This window comes from Phaenicophaeus curvirostris, chromosome 4, assembly GCF_032191515.1.
Source record: "Phaenicophaeus curvirostris isolate KB17595 chromosome 4, BPBGC_Pcur_1.0, whole genome shotgun sequence".
Lineage (NCBI taxonomy): Eukaryota > Metazoa > Chordata > Aves > Cuculiformes > Cuculidae > Phaenicophaeus > Phaenicophaeus curvirostris.
Window position 1 is genome coordinate 416,085 of NC_091395.1, and position 23,355 is coordinate 439,439.

Here is a 23,355-nt window from a genome sequence, read left to right on the forward strand (position 1 = left end):
TAACAATGCAGGCTTTTGTTTTATTATGGTTTCAGCTAGCAATAGCTGTCATCCCATCAGTGAGAGGATTTTAGAAGGCAACGATCTACCCATATTGTAATTAAATCCATGCTTAAGTGTGTGTGCGTCCCCAGCTTTGGAAGGTAATCCTGCACACCTCATTGCTTTTTACTCCTCAGTGTTGCGGTGGTCATTTGCCAGGTAATTCGAGAGACAAGTTCTAAATTGCTGGCGATTTCATGAAGTTTGAACTATTCACATCCAGCTCCTACCGCCCCCAGCAGCACATCACGCACTCACAAGCCAGACCAAAACAGCGGAGGGGAGATGGAACGCGCGCTGAGGGGCTCCCTGCAGCGCCGTTTCACAGCCTGAACGCTGAGAATAAACAACGGGTCGCCATAGCAACAGCCACACCACTTTGTTTGTATATCACAAACCACAAACGCCATTTCCTCACCCCAAGTCGCCAGTCAGATTTATCACAAGGTGTTTAAACCTCACCTCAATTTAAACATGCTTCACCATCTCCCTGCTCCCAAACGAGGAGCTTTGCGGTGACAGGCAATTTTCTGTTTGCCAATTAAAAACATCCAATCGCTCAGGCGGCCATCCTGAAACAGACTGTGAGGAAGGTTGTAAAAAGGGGCTCTCAAGTCCCTTACACCGTTTTGCTCCTTCTCCTGACATTTCCAATCGTCCCCTCGCACAGGGCGAGAGGAGCGGGCTCAGTGCAGGGGCTGCACACTGAACATGACTTCCCGGCCAGGTGCTGACAGGAGCAAGCTCTTACCAGGGACAAGATCGGCAGCGCTTGCCTTCGTGGCACGTAGGCCGTGGCCTGGTTGTGCTTTGGAGCAGCGCTCGCCCGCCATGCACTATAAACCCTGGCACCGGGTGAACTTCTCCCCCTCCAGACTAAGGGAGCTGCATGGCCACGGGGACAGATGTGATGGGATACGGATACTGGTCTGGCTCTTGACGAAGCTGTCATCATCATCACTGTCCCCCCAAACCAAAACCATGAGCTGAGCTGATACAGAATAACAGCACATGCACAGGAACTGGGAGCACAGTTTCACCTCTTTAGTCCATCAGGATGGATCCCCTTGGTGCAACGTTCATTCCCTTCGAGTGGGTCCTGCTGTGTGCAGAGACAGAGGGTCTAGAGGAAACCCTGCATAATCCCAGCAGGGAGGAGAGAGATGGTGTCCTAGGAGCCTATGCAGATGTCGGATGCTGGGCAGTGTGCCCTTGGGTCCACACAGGATTTCAGTTGAGGCCAGCTGAAGCATTAGCCACGTATTCCAAGGCCAATTCTTAAGTGCAGTCGAGGGGTTCCCATCTTTAATTACAAACCTGACACCTTGATCACCACCTTGACGCGGCACTGTACAGTTCTAAGCTCTAACAAGCCTTGCGTCTGCTGCAAACCAGGAACCAGATGTTCACTCTCTCTGCAGCTCTTAAAAGTTAAGTTTTATGTTCTGAAATTATCCCCAAGGGTGTTTCCCCCCACCGTGCTAAAAAAATATACAAAACCCCAGAAGCTTTTGATAACGAAGCAAACATATTTTTGTGGTGTGGGCTATTTCCTTCAGTCTGCTGCTAGTTTTTAAATATAAAGCATAGCATATGTTTAACACAGAACATATGGAACGAATGAAAAAGCAAATCCTGAATTCCAAATACCACAGTCTGGATAGGAGAGATTCTACAGTGTGAAAGCAGTCATTCAGAACAGAACCTGTACCTGCTCTTTTTCTTTTATACCTACGTTCTCAGGACAAACTGATCCAAACTGCTGTCAACTAAGAGCATGCACCAAAGCTCATGGCTTCAATGGAACTGGCTTTAAACCAAAAATACAGCAGAACGAGTCGATCTTTACTTTTAGTTGAAAGTAATTCACAATCATCTCTTAAATGGCCAGACTGGGGTTAGGGCTTTCCTGTTACAGAATCACAGAATCATAGAATAACCAAACACTATCCTATCAAACACTAAACCTTGTCCCTCAGCACCTCGTCCACCTGTGCCTTAAACACCTCCAGGGAAGGTGACTCAACCCCCTCCCTGGGCAGCCTGTTCCAATGCCCAAGGACCCTTTCTGTGAAGAATTTTTTCCTAATGTCCAGCCTAAACCTCCCCTGGTGGAGCTTGAGGCCATTCCCTCTTGTCCTGTCCCGTCACTTGGGAGAAGAGGCCAGCACCCTCCTCTCCACAACCTCCTTTCAGGTAGTTGTAGAGAGCAATGAGGTCTCCCCTCAGCCTCCTCTTCTCCAGGCTAAACACCCCCAGCTCTCTCAGCCGCTCCTCATAAGGCCTGTTCTCCAGCCCCCTCACCAGCTTTGTTGCTCTTCTCTGGACTCGCTCCAGAGCCTCAACATCCTTCTTGTGGTGAGGGACCCAGAACTGAACACAGGATTCGAGGAGCGGTCTCACCAGTGCTGAGTACAGAGGGAGAATAACCTCCCTGGACCTGCTGGCCACGCCGTTTCTGATCCAAGCCAAGATGCCCTTGGCCTTCTTGGCCACCTGGGCCACTGCTGTTATGTGCTGTAAACCCCAGCATTGGGTGAACTTTCGCCCCTCCAGGCTAAGGGAGCTGTGTGGCCACAGGAGCAGATATGACGGGATGTGGATACTGGTCTGGCTCGTGGTGAAGCCATCATCATCATCTCCATCCCCCCAAACCAAAACCACAGGCCGAGCTGATGCGGAACAACGACATGTGCACAGAGCACTGGATGAGGGAGCTGCAGAGCTGGGAGTAATTCATCACGTGACAGAGATGAAGCAACAGAGCCTGCGTATTGGAGGGCGCTCTGGGTGCTGCCTTTCCGCCTGTGACCAGTGACGGGAGTAGACAGGCCTGGACCATGACACTGTCAGCTGCTTAGCCAGGAATTCTTTTCTCTGTGTGTGCTGAAACTCACCTTGTCAAACAGACACAGCAAGATGCAGGGTTCACGGTCCTTCCTCTGAAGGGGAGGAGGACCTGGAGGCAGGACACGGCAAGAGGCGGAGACAGACGGCGGAGACAGATGCTTTGCTCCCTGCCTGCCTGTGGAAGGTTACTATGACGCTGTTACCTTGACTTTCAAGAGGGAGCACCTTCTACTTATTACAACGAAGACATTGACAAATGCTCACCTGTCCCTTTCCATATAGAAAAGACACTACAAGAGGCTACTTCACACTTAAGTTTCAATGACTCCAAACAGAAAGCAAAGTGACAACCCCAGCCCTGTGTCACCCGCGTTCCTACATGCAGTCAAGACTGCAAATACCCTTCAGTTCTGGCTGGCAGGGTGAAGGCAGCGCGGGGTCCAAGCTCTGACCCAACTGGAACCCAACTGCAATGGAGGAAGGCCACCATCAACTCAGTCCCACCCCTGGACGGCAGCATTTTTTTCTCTTAAGCCTTGCCAGTTGGTCTTTCCTGTAGAACACACGGGCAGGGACGATTTATTCAAATAGGATGTAGCAGCTCTTACTGAGAGAGACAGATTTCATCAGGCACTGAAACAAGGGACATCGGTGCAGGTGTGTGCGTTCACCAGCACCTTTGACCCTGAGAGCCCTGAGCACCGGCAGCAAGCAGAAAGCTCTGGGCACCATCCCGACTGCCTCTCTTCCTCCCTGCCCCCCTTGCTTTTTTCTTTATCTCTCTCTTCTTTTTTAGTGCTTTTCCAGATAAATGCCAGTCATTTGGCCAGGGCCGACTCACAGAAGGTACCGCAGGCACAGATGGTACTAATGCATAAATGTAATCTAGCAAAAAGATGCCAACACCAACCCAGAAATGGTTCCAAGTAACGGCAGTGCACTTGCAGGGATACAGTGATTGGCAAGGTGAAAGCTGAGATTTGCAAGAGCTCACTGTTCCCAAATCAACAATAGAAATGCTACAACAAATGAGCATATTTATTTATTAATTTATAAAACGCACTTAATACTGATATCTTGAGGCATGCGTGTAATAAAGCCTCACCAAAAGCTACATCATTATATGAATTGCACCAATCAAAGTAAAAGAAGGGAGAAAGGGAAAGGTGGAAACTGAAATACAGAGAAAAATCCAGCACTGTGTGCCCATTGCCCTTGTTTCTTGGGAGAAATTGGAAAGATGGGTAGTGCAGAGGGGCTTCTGCCACAAGCGATCTCAGCAGTGACAGAGGCAAACGCCATATGGGTGACTCTTTGGACCACAAACACCCTGTTCTCCCTCAGGGTCCAGAACATAGTAAGGCCCAACCCAATTCCTTTTTCCAGTAGTAGCTGGTAGTGTACACATAGGAAAAATGTACGGGGAAAACAAATGCAGTTTGAGTATGTCCCCACGGGACGCATCTCCTGCCTCTGGAGAACATCAGCGTCTCCACAAAGCACATCTATACCCATGATTTCCCATGAGAAAACAACATCTCAGAGAACCGACTTCACCTCATGTAACCCAGTCCACAACGAAGGAATAAGTGCAACTGCTGCAGCATGTGAGCAGAGTCTCTACAGCGCGCATCCTCGAGGCTGCCAGCACTGCTCGTGATGGGCCAACTGCTTGGTGGGCCTGCAGAGGAACCCGTGATAGACACCACACTGTCACAATACAGTCACAGGACCGGCTTCTGGTCTTATTTCCATGAGCTTTACACTGCTGACTTTAAAAGAACTATTCTTGCTTTTCAGCAAGACACGAGATCAGCAGCAGTGCCAAAGAATGAGCAGAATCCAGTAACATTCACACTAGTACATTCAAGCGAGCTGTTGGCAAACACCTTGCTCGTAGGAAATACAGAGAGCACTGGTAAGTTTCAAGATAACCCAGGACAAAAGTCTTCCTAAATCACAGACTTCTGGCAAAGAACTACAGAAACTACTGCATGAGTGCTGCCCACCCTGTCACTTCTTGTAGGAGAACTCAGCATTCTCCTTCCTCCACTGGCAACCGACTGATCCCCTCTCCCATCTCACGAGAGCTGTGCTACAGAGAGGCTGCTCTGACCCACACCTGACAAGCAGCAGCAGGTCACTGGAGCTCCACAGTGACCAGCAGTCTCCCCTCTGCCGTCTGTAATGTCCAGATGAGAGATTAAGCTTTAGTTTCAAATACGCTTCTAACAGTTTGTGTTCCTGGATGGAGTCACCAGCTCCTAATTCCAATACCAGGCAGATGTGGGAACACATATCGGCATTTCATCTGTCCCTGTTCATTAGCATCAGAAATCAGCATTTGTTACCATAACAGACTAGTCACAGCAATCTCCTCTGTGCTCTCGGAGCGTGTGGGGCGTGGGTCAGTGGCCAGGGTTCCACCAGCAGTAATACCAGCAACAAGAGCTGTAAATTAGCACTGTTTGAAATACGCCCGACATATAATTAATAGACACCTTTACAAACAGAGAGCAGGCAGACTGACGGAGACGGGAATGAACATTAATCAGACAGCTTCACAACCTCCTCTTACGGAGTCTAGACCGTCTGAATCAGCTCTGAGTGGCCCTCAGAAGAAAATGCATTCTGTGGTCACTGTCATTAATGGCTCTAAACTGGAGAGGGGCAGATTTAGACTAGACCTAAGGAAGAATTTCTTCACTATGAGAATGGTGAGTTACTGGCACAGCTTGCCCAGAGAAGCTGTGGCTGCCCCATCCCTGGAAGAGTTCAAGGCCAGGTTGGATGGGGCCTTCGGCAGCCTGATCCATGGCAGGGGTGGAGCTGGATGGGCTTTAAGATCCCTTCCAACTCAAACCATTCCATGATTCTATGATTCTATAATTCTATGATTAAGGTGCTGCACAAGGGGGTGGCTTCCAGGCAAGATCTGGGCCTTGGCCCAAGGCAGAGGGATTTAGAGCTGCCACTTCTGATGCTGCTCTGACCAGAGAAGGGTTTCTCTAAGGGGGAGGGATGTTCAAATACCTGTGAAGTCTGTGATTACTGATCCATCAGAGCTAATGATGTGCTGCGGGGCTTTCTTCAGGAACCTTATCGCTGACGTGTGCTGCTGTACTGGGGGAGCCAGCAGGAGCTGAGGGGCGGGCAGCTCGGCAACATGTTCTGTACTGGGCTAGAGATCAGTGCCGTTACTGCTGAATTTGCTGTCGCTGTGCAGGATCCAGCTCTCGGACACCGCTGTAAAGGCTGTGGCTGGTGCAGCGACAGCTGGATCACAGTGGCATCTAGAGGGCCACCACACACAGTGTGTGCAAGTGTTCGTGCGGCAGAGCAACCTTCCCACCAGGCTCTGTCTTCCCATCTCCTCCCTAAGAGGATCCACTCAAACCCTGTTAATATCTTCACACAGAGTCACATTTCCCCACAGAACTCCTTAAGTGTTGGGTTTTTTTCTGCATAATAATTGCTTGATAACTCTTTTAAAATAATTTACATAGCATCCTGAAGGTGATATAGTTGTGATGAATAGAACTGTGGTGGCTTCAAATGCCAGTCTGTTACTGCCGAATCAAATGGGCCAGGTCTTTGGCTGTGGTAGGAATTCCAGGTTATTGTCCTGAGCACATGGCTCTGGAATGGCTTACGCGTTATTGCTGCACAGTGTCTCTGTATTAAACGTAGGAACCACTTGAAGGCAGCAGCCTGGGTTAGAGAGGCTGATCAGCAAAAGGAGACTGGGAAGTATTCCTAAAGGAAGGAGATTGCAAGAGAGGCTTGAAGGGGGCTTCCCTTAGGTGAGGTCATGGTGGAGGAAGAGTTTGAAGAGAATGGTTCTTCTGACAGGTCGGGCTTATCTGTTGTTCCCTCTGATTTCAGAGAACAGTAAATCACATTCTCCTCACTTTGAGAGGAGAGAGGAAGAATAATGGAGCTGTTTGTCTTCTGCTTTAGAGATGCCATTGCTAGGAACTGTAAATTTCTGACTTTCTTCGCCTTTTTAGATGAAAAAGACCCAAAGGACCAGGTTTTGATGTTTGATGGCTTTAGTGGGCTTAAAATTGGTTTTTAACATTACAAGACTTGAAATAGGATGCATCCAGTATCACATTCCCTTTCTCTGCTTCCTAAATAAGAGGTTTAGGACTCAAGGAGTCATTTAGGATGCCAACATGAGGAAACCATTTGGCAGTAAAGCCCCAGTAACACCCAGTCCTGACCAGGATTCATCCCAGGAAGTCTTGAGTTCAGAGAGCCAACAGTCTTCTCATTGAAAGGCTCTCTCCTGTTCCTCAGCTCCCAGCCCGCTGCAGAAACCTGTGTACACCGTGGACACTAGGAAGGACTCAGAAGCTTCACCTGGAAGCACCTCTTACAATCCCACCCCTCCAGCTCCTTACTCCCACAAGAGCTCAGCACATTCCCCCAGGGACAGTGGAGCAGCAGCATTCTAGTTACTGCGCCCACGTGCGTGAGCGCCAGCACAGGGTTAGGTGTGTGCCAGGACGGCCGCCAGCACAGAGATCACTTTCCCTCTGGCACTGCACACAAGCTCAATCTGCCTTCCAAGGTGTAATTGGATCTGAAGGAGAAGAGCCCTCCATTGGCAGGTGCCCGCGGTGGGAAAACAAGAGAGTGTCCTTCAGGAAAGAAGGGTCAAACCTTGCCAGGCCACGGTGCATTTCCAGGGAGGCAGAAGTGCCATGCATGAGAGAGGCTCTCTGCCAAGGGGTCAGATGGAGAGCATGCTGGGGCCCTCGCTCCAGAGAACCCGCGCTACAAAGCCAGGGGCTCTCCAGGCCACTTCCACATCCATTTCTTCTGCATAAGCAATGCCTGCCTTGTAGGAGGAAAACAACAAACTCCTGCCCTCTAGAGACAGGAGACCTCCAGCTCTGCTGAATAAAATATTTGCCACAACCTCCTTCTGAAGCAGATGCTACAAATGCAGGCAGTTTTATTCTCCCGTAAGGCCTATGCAGCCGGCTCAGCAGCTCGTCATGCTCTTCTCCTGGACCTGGAAGGCCAACTCGCAGGAGAGGCAGCTTGTCACAACCGCTCTTTTTCAAGGCAGGAGTTTATTTAGAGAACTGCTGAATAAAGCAGTCATAGGGGACTTGGCGAGGGAAAAGAAATCCCTTCCTTCTTCACTACCAAAATCTGTCCAGGAAGGAAGGCAAATGCTCACGCGAGTTGAGCACTTGCTTCCCTTCCCATCCCTGCCTGCTCTGCAATAATCCACTAACCCCCCATCCTTCTCCAAGCACTGGGCAGCCCGAGCTGCCTCCCTGTGTCTAAATGACAGAGCAGCCAGCGCTCAGACTGAGGGAAGCACAGGCCATGAGAATAAGCACAGCTCTTGCGCACGCTTGCAGCGATGGTTGCCTCACAGAGCACACATCTGTACGAGCACAGGCGAGGAGCTGCTCTGGTTTAGCCAGACGGAATTCTGACTACACTAAGCTTTTCAGATTAGTCTGTGGAAGATACTTTTAATTACAAAGGTGGGCAAGCAGGGCTTAATGTCTAGCCCTGTGTCTCTGCTCTCAAGTACCAGAGTCTTGGCAGAAGCACATGCCATTCCGTGCCACAGCGCATATTGAGCTGCAAAATCCCCGCCGTCCTAGCTTTCACTGGGTTGCACCACTAGTAAATGCGCACTTCAGAGATTCTGCTTGTTGTAGCAGTGGTGCTGAAAGGTCCTGTCCAGTTGCAAAGTCAGCAGTACGGGTGGGGTGAAAAGCTATTCTCTATAGTGTTTCCTCAAAGCCACCTGTGTACTAACACTGCCACAGACAGCACTCCTCGACTCCTCACAGAAGCACACCGAGCTCTCATTTACACAAAACAAAGACAGATTGGACATCAGGAAACATCTTTGCACAGAAAAGGTTCTCAGGCACTGGCAGAGGCTGCCCAGGGAGGTGGTGGATTCCCCATCCCGGGAGGTGTTCAAAAGACGGGCAGACGAGGTGCTCAGGGATTTGATTTAGTAGTGGACAGGGATGGTTGGACTCGATGATATCAAAGGTCTTTTACAACCAAGTGATTCTACGTAAGTGTATACGAGGCAGATACTACTCTCCCTGCCCCCAGACAACAGCAGCATTTCACACCCACCTGTTCGCTCTGCATCACTGAAAGCTTGCTCCCACCATTTAGCAAACCATCTCAACACCAGATGCACCAAAACACACACCTAAACCACAGGCACTTGGAAAAAAACAGCAGTTCCTTCAACAGCAGTGAGCAGCTGGGTTGGACGGAACACACCAGTAGGTTCAAGACAGCACAAGGTTTCCCTCCACAAACCAATGATTATTGTTAAATATTTCCATTAAGGGAAAGGTTTGGGGCTACAACAGAGCTGTGTGTTTACCTGCGTGAAACACTTGTCTGATAAAGCAGAAACAGACCCTTGGTCACCCTTTACACGTTTTATATATTTAGACAGCATCTTTAAAATATACATTTTGAATCTCTTACTGGCAGTTGTACTCTAAAATACAGTGTTTATTCGGTGCAGAAAGATAAGAACTATCTTCCGAAGGAAAGGAGTCATGTCATCCTCTGCACTTGCTTCCACACTCGCTGTCATTTCCTACAACCCCGGTGGGACTGAGGGTTGGAAAGGCAGCTGTGAAGTCACTGGGCTTCTGCAGTACCTGAACTGTGCTGGTGCAGTTGTTTTTTGAGGCAGGTGATGCCAGTTTTCATTGTCCAACTACTATTCTTGAAGTGCAGGTTAGGTGGCTTTGGAAAGTTGACCTGCAGGAGCACTGGACTGATTAGAAAGATCATGTGGTTCATGCACGTGTGCTAAGAGAGCATCATCACATAAACGTGAGGCTAATAAAAAAGTGCTGTGCCTTTCCTCTTATCTTGAAAATGCGTATTGCCTTTCATCTGTAGGTTGTGTCTCTTTATTAAGGCCAATGCAGCCTCCGGTGGGGTCTGCGGGCAGTAATGTGGCGCACATGCTGTCAGGAACCCAGCAGCTGAAAATGGCTTTGGTTTAGATAAAACCAGCGTGCTGGGAGCAACACTCATCGGCAGGGAGGAGGCCTGTGCCTCTAAGCTTGGCAACAGAGCACACAGGGTTCTGTGGACAGAAGCGCAAAGCCAGTTCTGAATCCTTATGATGTTCTGAGCATCTCGGGTCTCCCTAGACAAGAGATTACCACATTGTCAGGGACAGAGAGGTGTAAGGTGTCCGTTTACATCTCTGAACGCTGCGTGGAGCTGCTCCAGACATGGGTGGGTGAGCAACCCCTCTCCAAAGCAAACACATCAATCAGCTCTCTCTAAAAAATACATATAAACTTAACTCCAGCTGTGTGCTTCGGCTTGTCAGCGGGTATTTATGAGGGGAGCGTAACATTGTAATTGTTATAGCAGTGAAATACTTCCCGAGCAGGGAGCTAGTAAAGAAGCACACGGATGTTAATGCTAGCAGAATTTTAATGCCCAGGAGATGGGGGCAAGGTGACACAAGCTCCAGTTAATGCTGTGTGCCGGCTACAGTGAGGGAGCAGGCCCTGTCTGGAGGCTGAGACTGGTGTGTTTGGTGCAGGAATGCCGGCACAAGCTGCTGTCCTGTTCCACGCTGCGGGACCAGGCTCTGCTGAGGGGAAGCAGCGGGATTTTTCCAGTGAGGGAAGAGCTGCTGCTGCTCAGCTCTTGTTACAGGACTGCGAGGAGGGTGCTACCAGCGCTGGCGCCTGGTTGGTATCCTGCCAGTTTCATTCCTCTAAGGGGCCTTTTTACTGTCACAACTGCACGAGCACATTATCCCAGGGAAGCTTTGTCCCTGGAGGTAATGATTCTAAAGAGGTTTGGAAAGCAGGAAATTGCCAGTTCTCATGCATTAGCAAAGAAGAAAAGGTCTACACAGTTCTGTCCTTTGCTGGAAGGGCTACGGGGAAGCTGATACTCTCAACTCTGATTCCAGAGAGGCCACAGGGAAAATCGGTGTAAGAGGAAACAGAATCAGGTAAGCCAGACACCTGTCTGCTGACCCAGGCTGCCCAGCAGATTGTTGTGGAGAGCTGTCGCGAGAAGACAGCTTCCTGGGGAACGACAGCTCTGGAGTAGCAGGGATGTGCCAGTCAGAGACAGAAGATGCTTTGACAATGCTGGGAACGTATAAAGGACATCACTAAATGTCTCAGGAGTGACATTATCCTAAAGCCCTCTCTTTCCTCACGGCCACGCGGGCGCTGATTGGGCTGTAGGGCACCAAGCTCACACGTGCCATAGAAAGGACAAATCCCAAATGGCCACATTCTCTTTATGGGGATGCTGCAGCTGGGGTGGGAGCACAAGAGTCTCTGCTCCTGCTGGCACATCAGGAGCATGCCAGCTCCTGGGTGGAGCGTCTTGATCCTCGGTGGCCAAAATGCATCAATCTTTTACGATGTTGTTTATTATGGTGTAATACAACTGTTCTGGACAAGAAAGCTAGAATGGCTCCTGTGGAAAATGCAGCTGTTCTAGATGCTGAAAAACTCAGCAGCATGTGTGGAACCTTTTCCTAAACGAACAGCTACTCAGCATGTTAAAGAGATGATGTCACACCCCATCTCCACCCAGCTGCTTTGCCTGTCCTTTCCGAATCACTGTAGGACGCTGCGAGCAGGGCCGTGCACACCAAAGGGTGCAGCAGCCAGGGACAGTGGGCTGAAGGTGGTATGTTAAATGCTACCTCCTAAGGCCCCTTATGGCCCAGTAGTCGCCAGCTACTTAAAATACTAAGTGATTGATGTGAAGTCCTGTTTCGAGCTGGGGACATTGTGTCCCTTCAGCTTTCTGTGTCACACGGGTTGCGGTTCCCAGGTAGCCCAAGCCTGTCAGCTCAGCAGCATTTGGAGGAAGGCTGTGATGATGGATCCACAGCCTGAAAGGAGATCACATCTCACCCAGAACCCTTGTGACAGCATCCAGGAGCATATGCTAGGTTCAACCTTTTACACAGAGAACCTCGCTTCATTTAAGGACATCTTTTTAGGCAGTTACACAACGCAGTAAAGGAGAGCCAGCCAGAAAACTAGCAGCATGTGTTATCCAAGCCATCATTAAATACTCATTGTGGGGAAACCCCCCCATGCGGCAAGGCCCTTGGGTCTAGAGAGCACTGGTCAGTACAGGACTGCACATGTGGGTACAAAGCACCTCTCAAGCAGGGCAAGGAAGAGAACAGCCCTCCTGCCAGGTTTCAGGTTCAGAGGCAGCGCTGAGAGGGCTACGATCACTGCTTTGGCAGATTTGGCCCGCAGTGAAGATACCAAGAACAGAGCCCATATATCCATGTCTGAGCATCTCCTTTGCACGTATGTCATATACTAAAAAAGATGCTTCCCACAAAGCCCTAGGCACTCCAGATGGCACCTAATGATAGAAGAAGTTCTACTCTGACACAACTCAAGGCAATCAGACTCTCCCAGGCAGGCAGCACTGGTACCGGCACCAGCTCTCCTCGCAGGCCCTGCCGACCCTGCGCTGCCTTCCCACCCAGTGCTGTGATGGGACCACAGGGAGGGACACGAGCTCTCTGAGCTCACAGTAAGGGAACCTGCCTTCACCTTGACAGATGCAAGGTGTACCATGCTGTGATGGCCTCTCACTATAAATCTGCTGTTAGACCTTCACCTCTTTGAAGTAGACCTTTTGTCTACTTCAGTTTGGGAAGCTTTAGCACTATTTATAAATCATCTGTGGGAGCGCTGCTTCTCGCTCTCACCCTGCCCTCTGAGGCTCTCTTTCGTGAGCATTTCCTGGCCCTGGCTGTGCTTCTCGTGGGGTGAACTCCCACCTCCCTAGGCCATCTGAAACAGCCTTGCTGTAACAGGAAAGCATTCCTTCTCAGGTAAAACCCTTGTCATAGACCTTTTTCACCTTTCTTTCTTCTCATTGTTACCCACCAGCCATATTATCCTGCAGTGAGCATCTTCCAGAGTTTAGGGCGTGTTCTTGTCTGTTGCATGGAGACAACGCTACCTTCCACAAAAAGAATGCTTACGTAACTCATCTTTTAATTACTTCAGTCCTGAACCACTAATTTAGTTCAATTTTACACTGCTGTGTTGGTATTGTTAAGGTTTATGATCCAGTGATTTACAAGGCGTGACACATCCAATCTCAAATTGGTTGTATTGATTAATTGAGTCTGGGGACAGGAGTGTAATGTTAACTCACCGGCACGGTGGGGCACGGCGATGCTGCCAGAGAGGAGACTCGCTGGTGGGGTTGGCTACACAGACAGAACACATTTGAACTGTGAATGCCAAAACCAGGCCAAGCAGTCTGCTGTTTGGTAAACGATGCTTCCACTGAAGTATTGTAAAGTTCAGATTCATCAGAAGATGCATTTAATAATCTCTTTCTAAAAGCTGGCCTTTACAAAATAGAAATCACTACAGAGGAGGTTCTCAGTTCATGACTTACACAAATGTGCATCTTTTCCTTCAAACCAGTTTGCAGGAAGGCAACGATACTGGTTACATCACACACAGCCCAGACCTCTGGGTGATAGAACGCCACAGTTTGTACTGGTGTGATCTGGAGTGATAAATCCTTAACAACTGAGTTCACCCAGAATATCATTTACAGTAGATTTGTTATTATCTATTATTGTCTGATATTGGCAGTGTTTTTATAGCAAGTATTTCTTAGAGATTTTTCTCCAGTAAATGGTGTTTTGTCTGCCTGCTGGATGGGTCACACAGGATCAGGGGTCTGGCTGACAAAACCACGCCTTCTTTCTCTCCTTCCTCCCCCTCAAGTAAGGAAGCTGGGGCAGAGCCTGTGGGAGATGAACAGGACCTGTAGTGGTTATTGCTTCTTTAAGGATATCCGCTGTCCCTGCTGTGTTTGGAACCACTTGTCCTGAAAGGGAAAGCCCTCCAAGCTAGCATTTAGGGGGCAGTTTTGTACCTGTAACAACCTGCAGCAAAGCGAGAGAGAGGCCAGCTGCTGCGCATGTGTCTTTTTTTTTTGCTAAGAAATAATAACAGGAAAGGTATACATGGTAACAGCACAAGTGAGACTTAAACGGCAGGCACAGTAAGAGGTCAAAGCCCATTACATTGGCTGGAAATCCACTTCTGAATGCATTTCATGTGTAGGTATTGCGAGACCAGGCACCTTGTCACATCCCATTACCTAAATATAGAAGCTGTTCTCTACAATGCCAGTGCATGGTATTTGCTGTTCCGTTAATGACACCATGGTGATCCTGACCTTCTCATTAATTAGCACTTCCAGTATTTTCCAGCATCCTGGTTTCAGCTCTGTCCTATGCAAGCATCACATCGCACACAAAAATGGCTTCTTGGCTGGAGGGCTTTGTTTTCCTTTGAGATCTCTCCTCATCTTCCGATTTGCTTTAATAAGAACAGGTAGAGCCGCCAGCACAGAAACTCAGAGGAGTAACGGCCCTGATCACACACCAGGTAGCCTCGCTAGCACAATGCCTATGGCAGATCAGAGCAGAAGGGACTGCATCTCAGGGAGAAGGGAAAAGCACAAGTACAATAGGAGCAGCTTCCAAAACCTCCTAACCCTTATAGGAGCCTGGCAGGGAAGATGTGTTTAGAACAAAATGGAGAGGCAGCCTGGCAGGATCCCAGTGAAGGCTGGAAACTTGTGCTGTCTCCGGTACCAAGATTTCTAGGGCTACAGAATACCATCTTCCTAGAACCAAGGGACTGTTTGCCCCTTGAACAACATTCATTAATTATGTGGCTGGCTCATCAATGCCCTTCTCAGGATCTAAAACCACGCTTGGCCCCTCCTAATGTGCTGCAGTTACTGCATTCACACACTCAGACCTTCAAGAACTTGGTTTTGATTCCAGTGGTTATTTCAGACTTCAGGTAAATCCCTGAGCCCCAAAACTGCAAACACCAAAATAAGTAACAGTCAGATCACTTGCCCCAAATTCACATAAATTTTGTCTTTAGAGAATGGTGAGAAAGCTACCAACAGAAGCAGAAATTCTGTATGTATGGATAAATTGTGACATTAATGACAGCAGCTGGGAACCACTGCAACCCCCCACTGCCTGTTTTCTGCTGATGCTCTCCAGAGTTGTGTTTCCACTGGGGCATTACCTTGGATGCCGACCTCCTTGCTGTCAGTGCTTATTTAATGTCAGCTCTGTCCTCAGAAGCGCTTGACTTGCACAGTGGTTCTGCATTATATGCTCCAGAAATACTTAGCTTCTACCACAGCGTATCTTTTGACATGCTTAATCAGGAACACCCACCATCAAACACAGCAAGCAAAGGGAGAAGTGCGTGGAGATGTCCAGGCTGGTTACGCTTCACCTTTAAAGGAATCTCTGTGCACTCTGGGCTGACCGCTCTGCATCCCTGCTGCATTTGTAATACAGATGACGGCAGCCAGGAGTTACTAGTTATGGTACCCACCTATTCACCAGTTTTATGTTTATTATGCAATTGACAGAAGCAGAATTGTTAGAGGAACATGAGGAAAACCCACTGCCCCTCTCATGCCAGTGCAGGGCAGGTGCCAGTGGAGATGCACTTGAGCAGTGCTAGATAACACTGTGTGCCATCGCCCTGTGCCATCAGCTGGCAAAGCATTCAGACCAACATCAGTCAAGGACAGGAGTATGAAATTGAGCCCTAATTTCATTTGGTAATCCCACATCTCCCAAGTTTAAGCAGAAAGCAGTAATTTTCCCCCACCTGTGCATCTTCTAAAACAAAAGAGGACTTAGACTGTAAGTGCAGCTCCGTGTTCCCTAATCAGCTCACCTCACCAGGCATCACCTTTTACCTTTATCTTACAAGTTACGTCTCAGACGCGGCAGCTCCAAAGTCCCCAAGGAGAAACCGAAGGGACAGAGAAACGGAGACACGCTCAGCTTTGTCCTTTTGAGAAGACTCTCATGTAAAGCCTCTCTAAACACCAGGCAACCTCTATCCCTCCACACCTTTGACGATCCCCCCTGCCTGGAGAAGAGGCTGCAGAGGCCCAGCTGCGCTCCCACACCGAGCGAGTCCCATCACAGGCTACCTACAGACTGCCCAGTGCCAGAGTTGATGTCACAGGGCCCGCTCAAACACAGGGACTTTGTCATTAATGATGAACCTCGTGGCCAAACATACAGTACCGGCTGGTGTTCGCTATTCATAGAATCAGAGAAGTGTTTCAGCTGGGAAAGGCCTTTTGAGATTGAGTCCAACCAAGTATCCAGCCCTGCTCAGTCCACCACCAGGCCACGTCCTCAAGTATGACATCTGCGCATCTTTTAAACCCATTTGCAGCAGAATGGTATTTACTCAGGTGCAACACCAAGAGAAATCACTGCTTCTTTTGGTGCACAGGGATTTTAAAGCCAATCAGACAGATCTGATGGATGCCATGCGTGGGTTATTGGTAATAAAGCGCAGCTTCATATGGCCAGCAGCTCTGCTGACAGTGCCCTGTTAGCGCTGTACTGTGTGCAGAGCTGGCTGGAGACGACCTGCCCTCGCCACCATCTCCTGCGCCACATCCAGAGAGGTTTGCGTTTGCTCACGACAGAGAACATGTAAATGATCCTTGCATGAGACGGTGTTCAAAATGCCTCTTGTGTGCCATCCCCACTCCCTAGCACCACTGACCTGCAAGGAAAATGCAGTGCCTCACACTAGGATATCTCCATTGATTCCTGATAGGTTTTTTGTAGGTATGTTATTTTCACCAACATCAGAACATAAATTACAGCCCTCTCCTAGGAGCTCACATTCAGCACTGGAAAATCTTGGTTGCATTTATCACTCCACCAATAAGAGCTTCTCTCTCTTTTCCTCCCTCAGGGCCGATGCATCAACTTCACACGAGTTCAGTCTCAGTAGAGAAGGAGAAGAGGATCCCAGGAGGGAAGACAGCCACATTGCCAATTTTCAAGCAAGCAGAGAGAACAGAGCACTTCCTCGCATTTCTTGGATCCCCATCAAGCCCAGACTCCAAAGGTTTCTGCGTTGTGCATTCCCAGGAGCCAGTGATGCTGCCCTGAGCCCCTGTGCCTCGATGCTCTGCGATTGGCAGCAGTGACCAGACGAGCAGTGCTGACTTGCATGTCCGTGCACTTAAGAGACCACAAAAGGGAGAGCACAGACACCAAAGATGATAATGGTTTTCTATTTTTATTGTTTTATGGTTTTCTAAGGACTACAGACTCTCAGGACACCGTGTGCCTTCAGCAGCGACACGGAGCTTCTCAGAGGCAGAGACGGCACGTGTTGTTTGAGCGGGGACTACTGGCCCGAGGTGGAGGGTAACAACTCCCACCAGGCTAAGCGAGTGCGAGAGCCGAGTGCCTTACAGCGATGTCAGATCACAAACCCCCTCGCGAGCCTCCCATCGCATCGTGCCTTACGGGAACCTTCTGACTAGAAATCCTGTCACTCTAACACTGAAAAGTGCACACGCATGACAAAATGTAGACAGGGCGCCTCAAGGTATTGGTAGCAAGCAAGACTTTGCCCTTTAGTTTTTGAAGACACCTTTCTTTCATTATGCACGCGGGATGGGAAGAAAATTAATAGAGCGTTATTCCACGGGAAGACAGCCTGTAACCAGAGATCTCGAGCAGAGTTTGAGGGACTGACGCTTCAAGACCTTGACACTGTGGCTGGTGGTTTTTCCCCTCTCCTGCATTCAAAGTTCAGCAGCGCATAAAACATCATCATCATCTATAAACATACCTAGTAGTCGCAGGCTTATCTATTTCTTTTTTTTTTAGGTTAAAAAAAGCAGTAGCCACTAAGCTGGTATCTCAGGGTTTATTTTCCCCCCTCAAATCTCCAAGGGCTCTTCAGCGTCACAAGCCAGCAACTCTCTTTGCATGAGAATTTCAAAGTTTAATTAATATAATTAAAGGCAACAGCAAGCAGCAGCCTGTGAAGATTTTGCTCATCTTTTTTATGCCTTTTGACATTGAATGACCTATTACTGTATGTGCGTTGCTCGGTTTCCGAGGGGGCACCGAGCGTCAGTTGCAATTCTGCGTTGGAAAAAGACCTCCTTCCATCAACGTAGACATTAAATGCACGGGAGCGCCGGCCATCACAAAACATCGACCATGTATGTATTATAATTTTTTAGAAAAACCAGTGTCGTGTCACGTCGACGATGCCAAATTATGTTAGCGTGAGCGGAAACACTGTGGGGGAGGAAGGAGGGAGCAGCTGAAGGAAAAGGCTCAAATGATCCAGTCACTTTCGATACTGTACTTCAGGCGCAGAATGGATATTCGAGTCGAAACCTGACAAAGCGCGCCCGCTTTGATGGGAACCGGTATAGACAATGACCAGTGGCTGGGTCAGTGGGATGTCTCTCTGCGAGCAGGGAGGCTTATCAAATGACACTAAAAATAAGTTCAGCAACCATCACGTTGGAGGGGGAAAGGCGAACATTTCACATTTGGTGGGCATGAATGTGCTCAAGATGGAAAGAGCAACGCGAAGCATCCTGGGCTAATTATCTCCTTTGTGCTCTTCATGGAAATCGCAAGGGACATAAATAATTCTCTTGGTCGATGTCCAAATCCGTAGCACTGCCCAAAGAAGCCTTTACATATATCCACTTGCTTACATCTTCTGCTTGAGTTTATTTATGTCACTGGTATCCCCATCATAAACAGCCATGTGTGCACATTAGATTATAAATAAAACTATTATCTAGGTTTCAGTGCTTATTTCCTTCTCCTGCTTCCCCAGCCTCCCATACTCTTCAGAGCGTGCATTTTGCCAGCTACACAGTCACCCTCAATACCACCTTCAGCAGACAGCTTGTCTTCCTGTGGCCCTGTGTGGCGTGCTGATAGCTTCAGTCACAGCCTGGCTCAGGGCTCCAACTGGTCCACAGCTTCTGGGACCCTGCCAGCACCGGCTTGTGTGGCACATAGCGTCGGTCACGCACACAGCAGGGCCCACAGACAACCTGTCGCTCCTGCACCTCGTGCAATCACAGCATTGGTCCCACTGGCCATTGTCTGGGCACCATTTATCCCCATTGTGTTGGTTTTGTCAACAAAGCCCAACATCAACGAGTCTGGGGCTTCTTCCAAGCCTCTGATGGAACCGCTCTGTCTTCTCCAGCTTAACTGGAGGTGAGGAACCCAAACTTGGTAGGTCTGCTAGGACACAGGTGAGGTTCCATACCGTTCCTCAGTATGCTGAGGCAATGCAGGCAGAACTACTGATCCCATCAGGCAACAAGTTAAAACAAAATCTGCTCCCTTTTAGTGATTTCCCCTCATTTTTAAAGTAAACATAATGCTTCTCCAATATATTGCTGCAATTGTCAGCTTGCATTTGGAGCAGTGTATGGATAACAGGAGAGGATGCAGATGAAAACGGTTTCTCCCCCCACGTGTATATGCTGTCTCTCAAGGAACATCTGTAACAGAGCCACAGAAACAGGAATCCACCAGTGATCGTTTGTCCTCATCTTCCTCTCCATCCATACTCATTAAAACCCGTGGAATGTGCAGTTCTTCACAGACACCAAGCAAAATCCTATTTCCGGTATCAACACTGATTTTCTCTTCTAATTAGCATAGTATTGTGGTACGCTACACTTTTCATTCACCTGCAGATAACATGCTAATAGTTCCATTATTGTACAGTGGGGAGTGTCTGTCACAAGTAACTTGGTGGAAGGAGGCACAGAGGAACGATACTTAAAAATCCACTGATTCATGATGACACTAAATGAGATTTCCTTGGCAAGAGAACTCAAAATGCTTGAGAAAAACACAACTGGGAGCGTAAGTGTCCCCGTTACACAGTTCCAAACCCCAAGTATGTCCTGATGTCGCACCCTGGGTATGAACACTAACAGTCTCAGAAAATTGTAAGCATGAGAGAGATCACAGAATCACATAGAACGGTTTGGGATGGAAGGGGCCTTAAAGATCATCTAATTCCAACCCCCCTGCCACGTGGAGGGACACCTCCCACTGGATCAGGCTGCCCAAGGCCCATCCAACCTGGCCATGAACACCTCCAGGGATGGGGCAGCCACAGCTTCCCTGGGCAACCTGGGCCAGGGCCTCCCCACCCTCAATGTAAAGAAATTCCTCCTCATGTCTAGTCTAAATCTTCCCCTCTCCAGTTTACAGTCATTCCGCCTTGCAGTATCACTATATGCCTTTACACAAAGTCCCTCCCCAGCTTTCTTGGAGGTCCTCTTCAGGTACCAGAGATCCAGAACACATCCTGTGTAGAGGTATGTAGGAACTCCAGTCTGAAACTGTTCCATACCAAGACGCCAGCTCTCATTTCAGTATCTTATTTCCATGCCAAAAAAAACCAAAGTACAGGCGAGACAGCAGCTGCCGGCACTGGGTAGTAAGACTGTTCACAGTAAACTGGCATAGGAAACCTCCAATCTCTCCAGAAATTATAGGAGAAAGTGTGCCCAATCAGACAAGTTTCCCTTCCCTGGAAGGCAGAGTTTTCCAGGAGCACACACCCCAGTTTCTGTTCGTACTGAGTGAGGGGTCTCTGCCATACTGCCCGTGAGGGCTGGTTCCAGCAAAGTGTGCTGGCTGCGTCCCTGCCCTCTGGATCCTGCACTGGGTACCTGGGATGCTGCTCTGGACTCTGAGGACTTTCCCTGGAAATCAGAATACGCTTGGGGGTTTATGTGGCGACCATAAGGATTGATAGAGAGCAAAAGAAAGAATGAGACCTAGAAAATCCTGCTGCATAGCAATTCCCAAATGCCTGAATAGTGACAATAATAGTGGGGTTTCTCCCGTGCTGTGTGTTATTTCACTTGTAAACGCCTCATGCCACATGGACGCTGAATGCTCATTTGTTTCCATTACAGCTGAACTACAAGTTCCGCCTCATTCCAGCTTTATAGATGGTGCACACCTTGCTCACACACAGTGTGCTGACAGCACACTGGGTGTAGAACCAGACAGAACCATAGAATAGTCTGGGCTGGGAGGAACTTCATAGCCCAGGATCCAAAGCTCTGGATGCAGCCCAGGACCTGGTTGGTTTCTAGGCTGCGAGTGCACATTGCTGGCTCTTTTCCAACTTCTCGTCAATCAGCACCCAAGTCCTTCAATCCATTCTCCACCAAGCCCATACCTGTTTGGGATTGCCCTGACCCAGGCGCAGGACCTTGCCCTGGTTGAACCTCATGAGGTTTGCCCAGGCCCACCCACCCATCCCTCCAGCCTGCCCAGGTCCCTCGGGGTGCATCCCTTACGTACAACCCGGGACAATAACTACAGGAAAGCATCAGTGCCAGGGGACAAGAAACAGGCAATATGGACTCTCACCCAGACACCACCAGCTACACTGATCCCCGTTTCAGACACACACAACTGAGCAGGAAAGGCCTGAAGTGCCAGGAAAACTGAAAGCTGGTTTCTCTGTCTTTACTCCCCAGTAATGGATCTCTGCCATCACTGCTCTCAGACAGCCGCTTAAACTAAACCTGGCATGCACGAGACGCGAATGGCACTCTCTAATAACCTCTCAATTTTTAAGGGATTTGTTGATGCTCCTTTTACTTGATCGTGCTCAGAATTGGAACGCACCCCTCACCATGCACCAGAGCATCACAAGCAAGAAACACACACTGGGGAACAAAGCAGTGTACCAAGAGCCCGGCAATAGCCTTGAGGAGCCCCTGCTACAACTGAGACAAAGGATTTGCAGGGACAGGAAACATTACCACGGACAATGGGATAGGAATATAACAAGGCTGCTAAAATATACATTCCGATAATAGCAGAAATTAATTGGCTGGAGTTAATGTGAAATAAAAATCCAAATGAATTTTTCAGCGCTCCCTTTCGGTCATTTATTAATTGAAGAGGAACTACAGCTTTCATCAAACATTAACCCACTGGGCTCAGACCAAAGGAGACAGGTCCGCCTGGTCCAAGGGGAATGGGAAAGGGCTTTTCTCGAGTGCACAACGCAGGCTCATTCTGAGACACAAGCACCATGCAAAACCCCAGGCGGGCTGGTAGAAATTCACCATGCCTCATCTCTCCACACCATCCTTAATGCGACATTGCTGCTCCACGCTTCATGGACCGATGTTTGCTTATGAGCATCATAACAGAATGTCCTAACAAGCCTGTGCAGTGGAACCCCAAATCCTGAGTGTGCTGGAGTTTTTAAAAGCAAAAGCTAACATTATTTTTTAACTGTCTCAGTGTCACGTTTACAACCCTTCCTATGATTTGATGCACACCAAGCACACAGTTATCCAGCCTCCTCAAAATCCATGGTGACACAAGACTGCGCTGCTCATCGTTTTCACTTTTAACATGTCCTTACCATTCAAATCACGCTGATGTACTCAAGGGGAGGAGGCGAGGGGAAGGTGAAAGCCACAAGTAGGGGATGTTTTACCTTGTGCTTTGCCTGCGTGCACATGGAGAGGGACTGGCAAGTTCTGTGTTCCGGCATTTTAGACAGATGCGCCCTCTCCAGCTGGGGAGAACTGTTTCTCCTATTCCTCACACCCCAGGCTGTGTGAAGGGTTATGAAGCTATCAAGGAGGTTTTTTTCCAGGTGGAAAAAAATCTACATTTTACCCTGTGGTTACTGCCTGCTGCTTCGTGACTGCACTAACGCTGCTCGGCTGCATCACAGCTTTCTCTTTGCTGGCTCTCTGGGAAACAGTGAAGGTGCTGTCATCATCTGTCTTTAGAGCTGATCTCCCCAGAACTTCTAGATCACAAGGGGATCCTCAGAGAAGACTTCTGGAAACTAAAACCTGCAGCACTGGGAGGCAGGGCCTGGCTCTGACTGCTCCTGTCTGTGCCTCTCCCATGCTGCTGGATGTTTCCCACCTCCTGGGAAGCCTGCTGGTGAGTGCACACCTCCCTCTCTATAGCTGATCCGAACACACTAGTTCTGCAGAGGCACTACAGACTTTTTCCCCCATCCCATGGCTGCTGTGGCTTGGGAAGCACCCGTGGCCTGGAGGATCTCACACAGGATAACACAAGGAACTGGAAGGGTGAAGGGGACACAGCAATAACTCGAACAAGAGGTCCAGCAACTGCATCCAGATGTGAGCATATGGGTTGCACTCTGTGAGAGTCGTTACTGCCCTGTGCATATGACAAGAATCATGTAGGGGCTTCTCAGGAGCTCAGCTCTGCAATCCCCAGGCCAAGAGCAGGCAGGCAGGGCGACAGCCAGCAAGAGCCTCTGAGCCTGACCTCCCCTGCAGCCGGCAGCTGTGTGCAGGCTGCACTCTTCACAAGCAGGGCTGCTCAGTGGTGGGGGACATAAGGAGCTCCTCCCATGCCAAGAATTCCATCCCGACCCTACCAGCAGAACAGGGCTAAAGTACAAGATCACCTGCTGAAGCCATGCTCAAGCATTCAAGAGGAACATCCCCCTCCTGACAGCGAAAGGAGGTGGGGAGGCTCTGGCATCATCCTCAGCAAAGACACGG

General features: G+C 49.1%; 1 protein-coding gene across 1 annotated transcript in view; it reads left to right on the forward strand.

Moving 5' to 3' along the window:
• The window catches only part of ANTXR2 (ANTXR cell adhesion molecule 2), a 104,405-nt gene extending 85,805 nt beyond the window's left edge, over positions 1 to 18,600 (forward strand). The window contains exon 17 of the mRNA XM_069854982.1: positions 16,725 to 18,600. Within this exon, the coding sequence (XP_069711083.1) occupies positions 16,725 to 16,763 (39 nt within the window). The 3' untranslated portion in view covers positions 16,764 to 18,600. The remainder of the gene's footprint in view (positions 1 to 16,724) is intronic.
• The last annotated feature ends 4,755 nt before the right edge of the window (positions 18,601 to 23,355 follow it).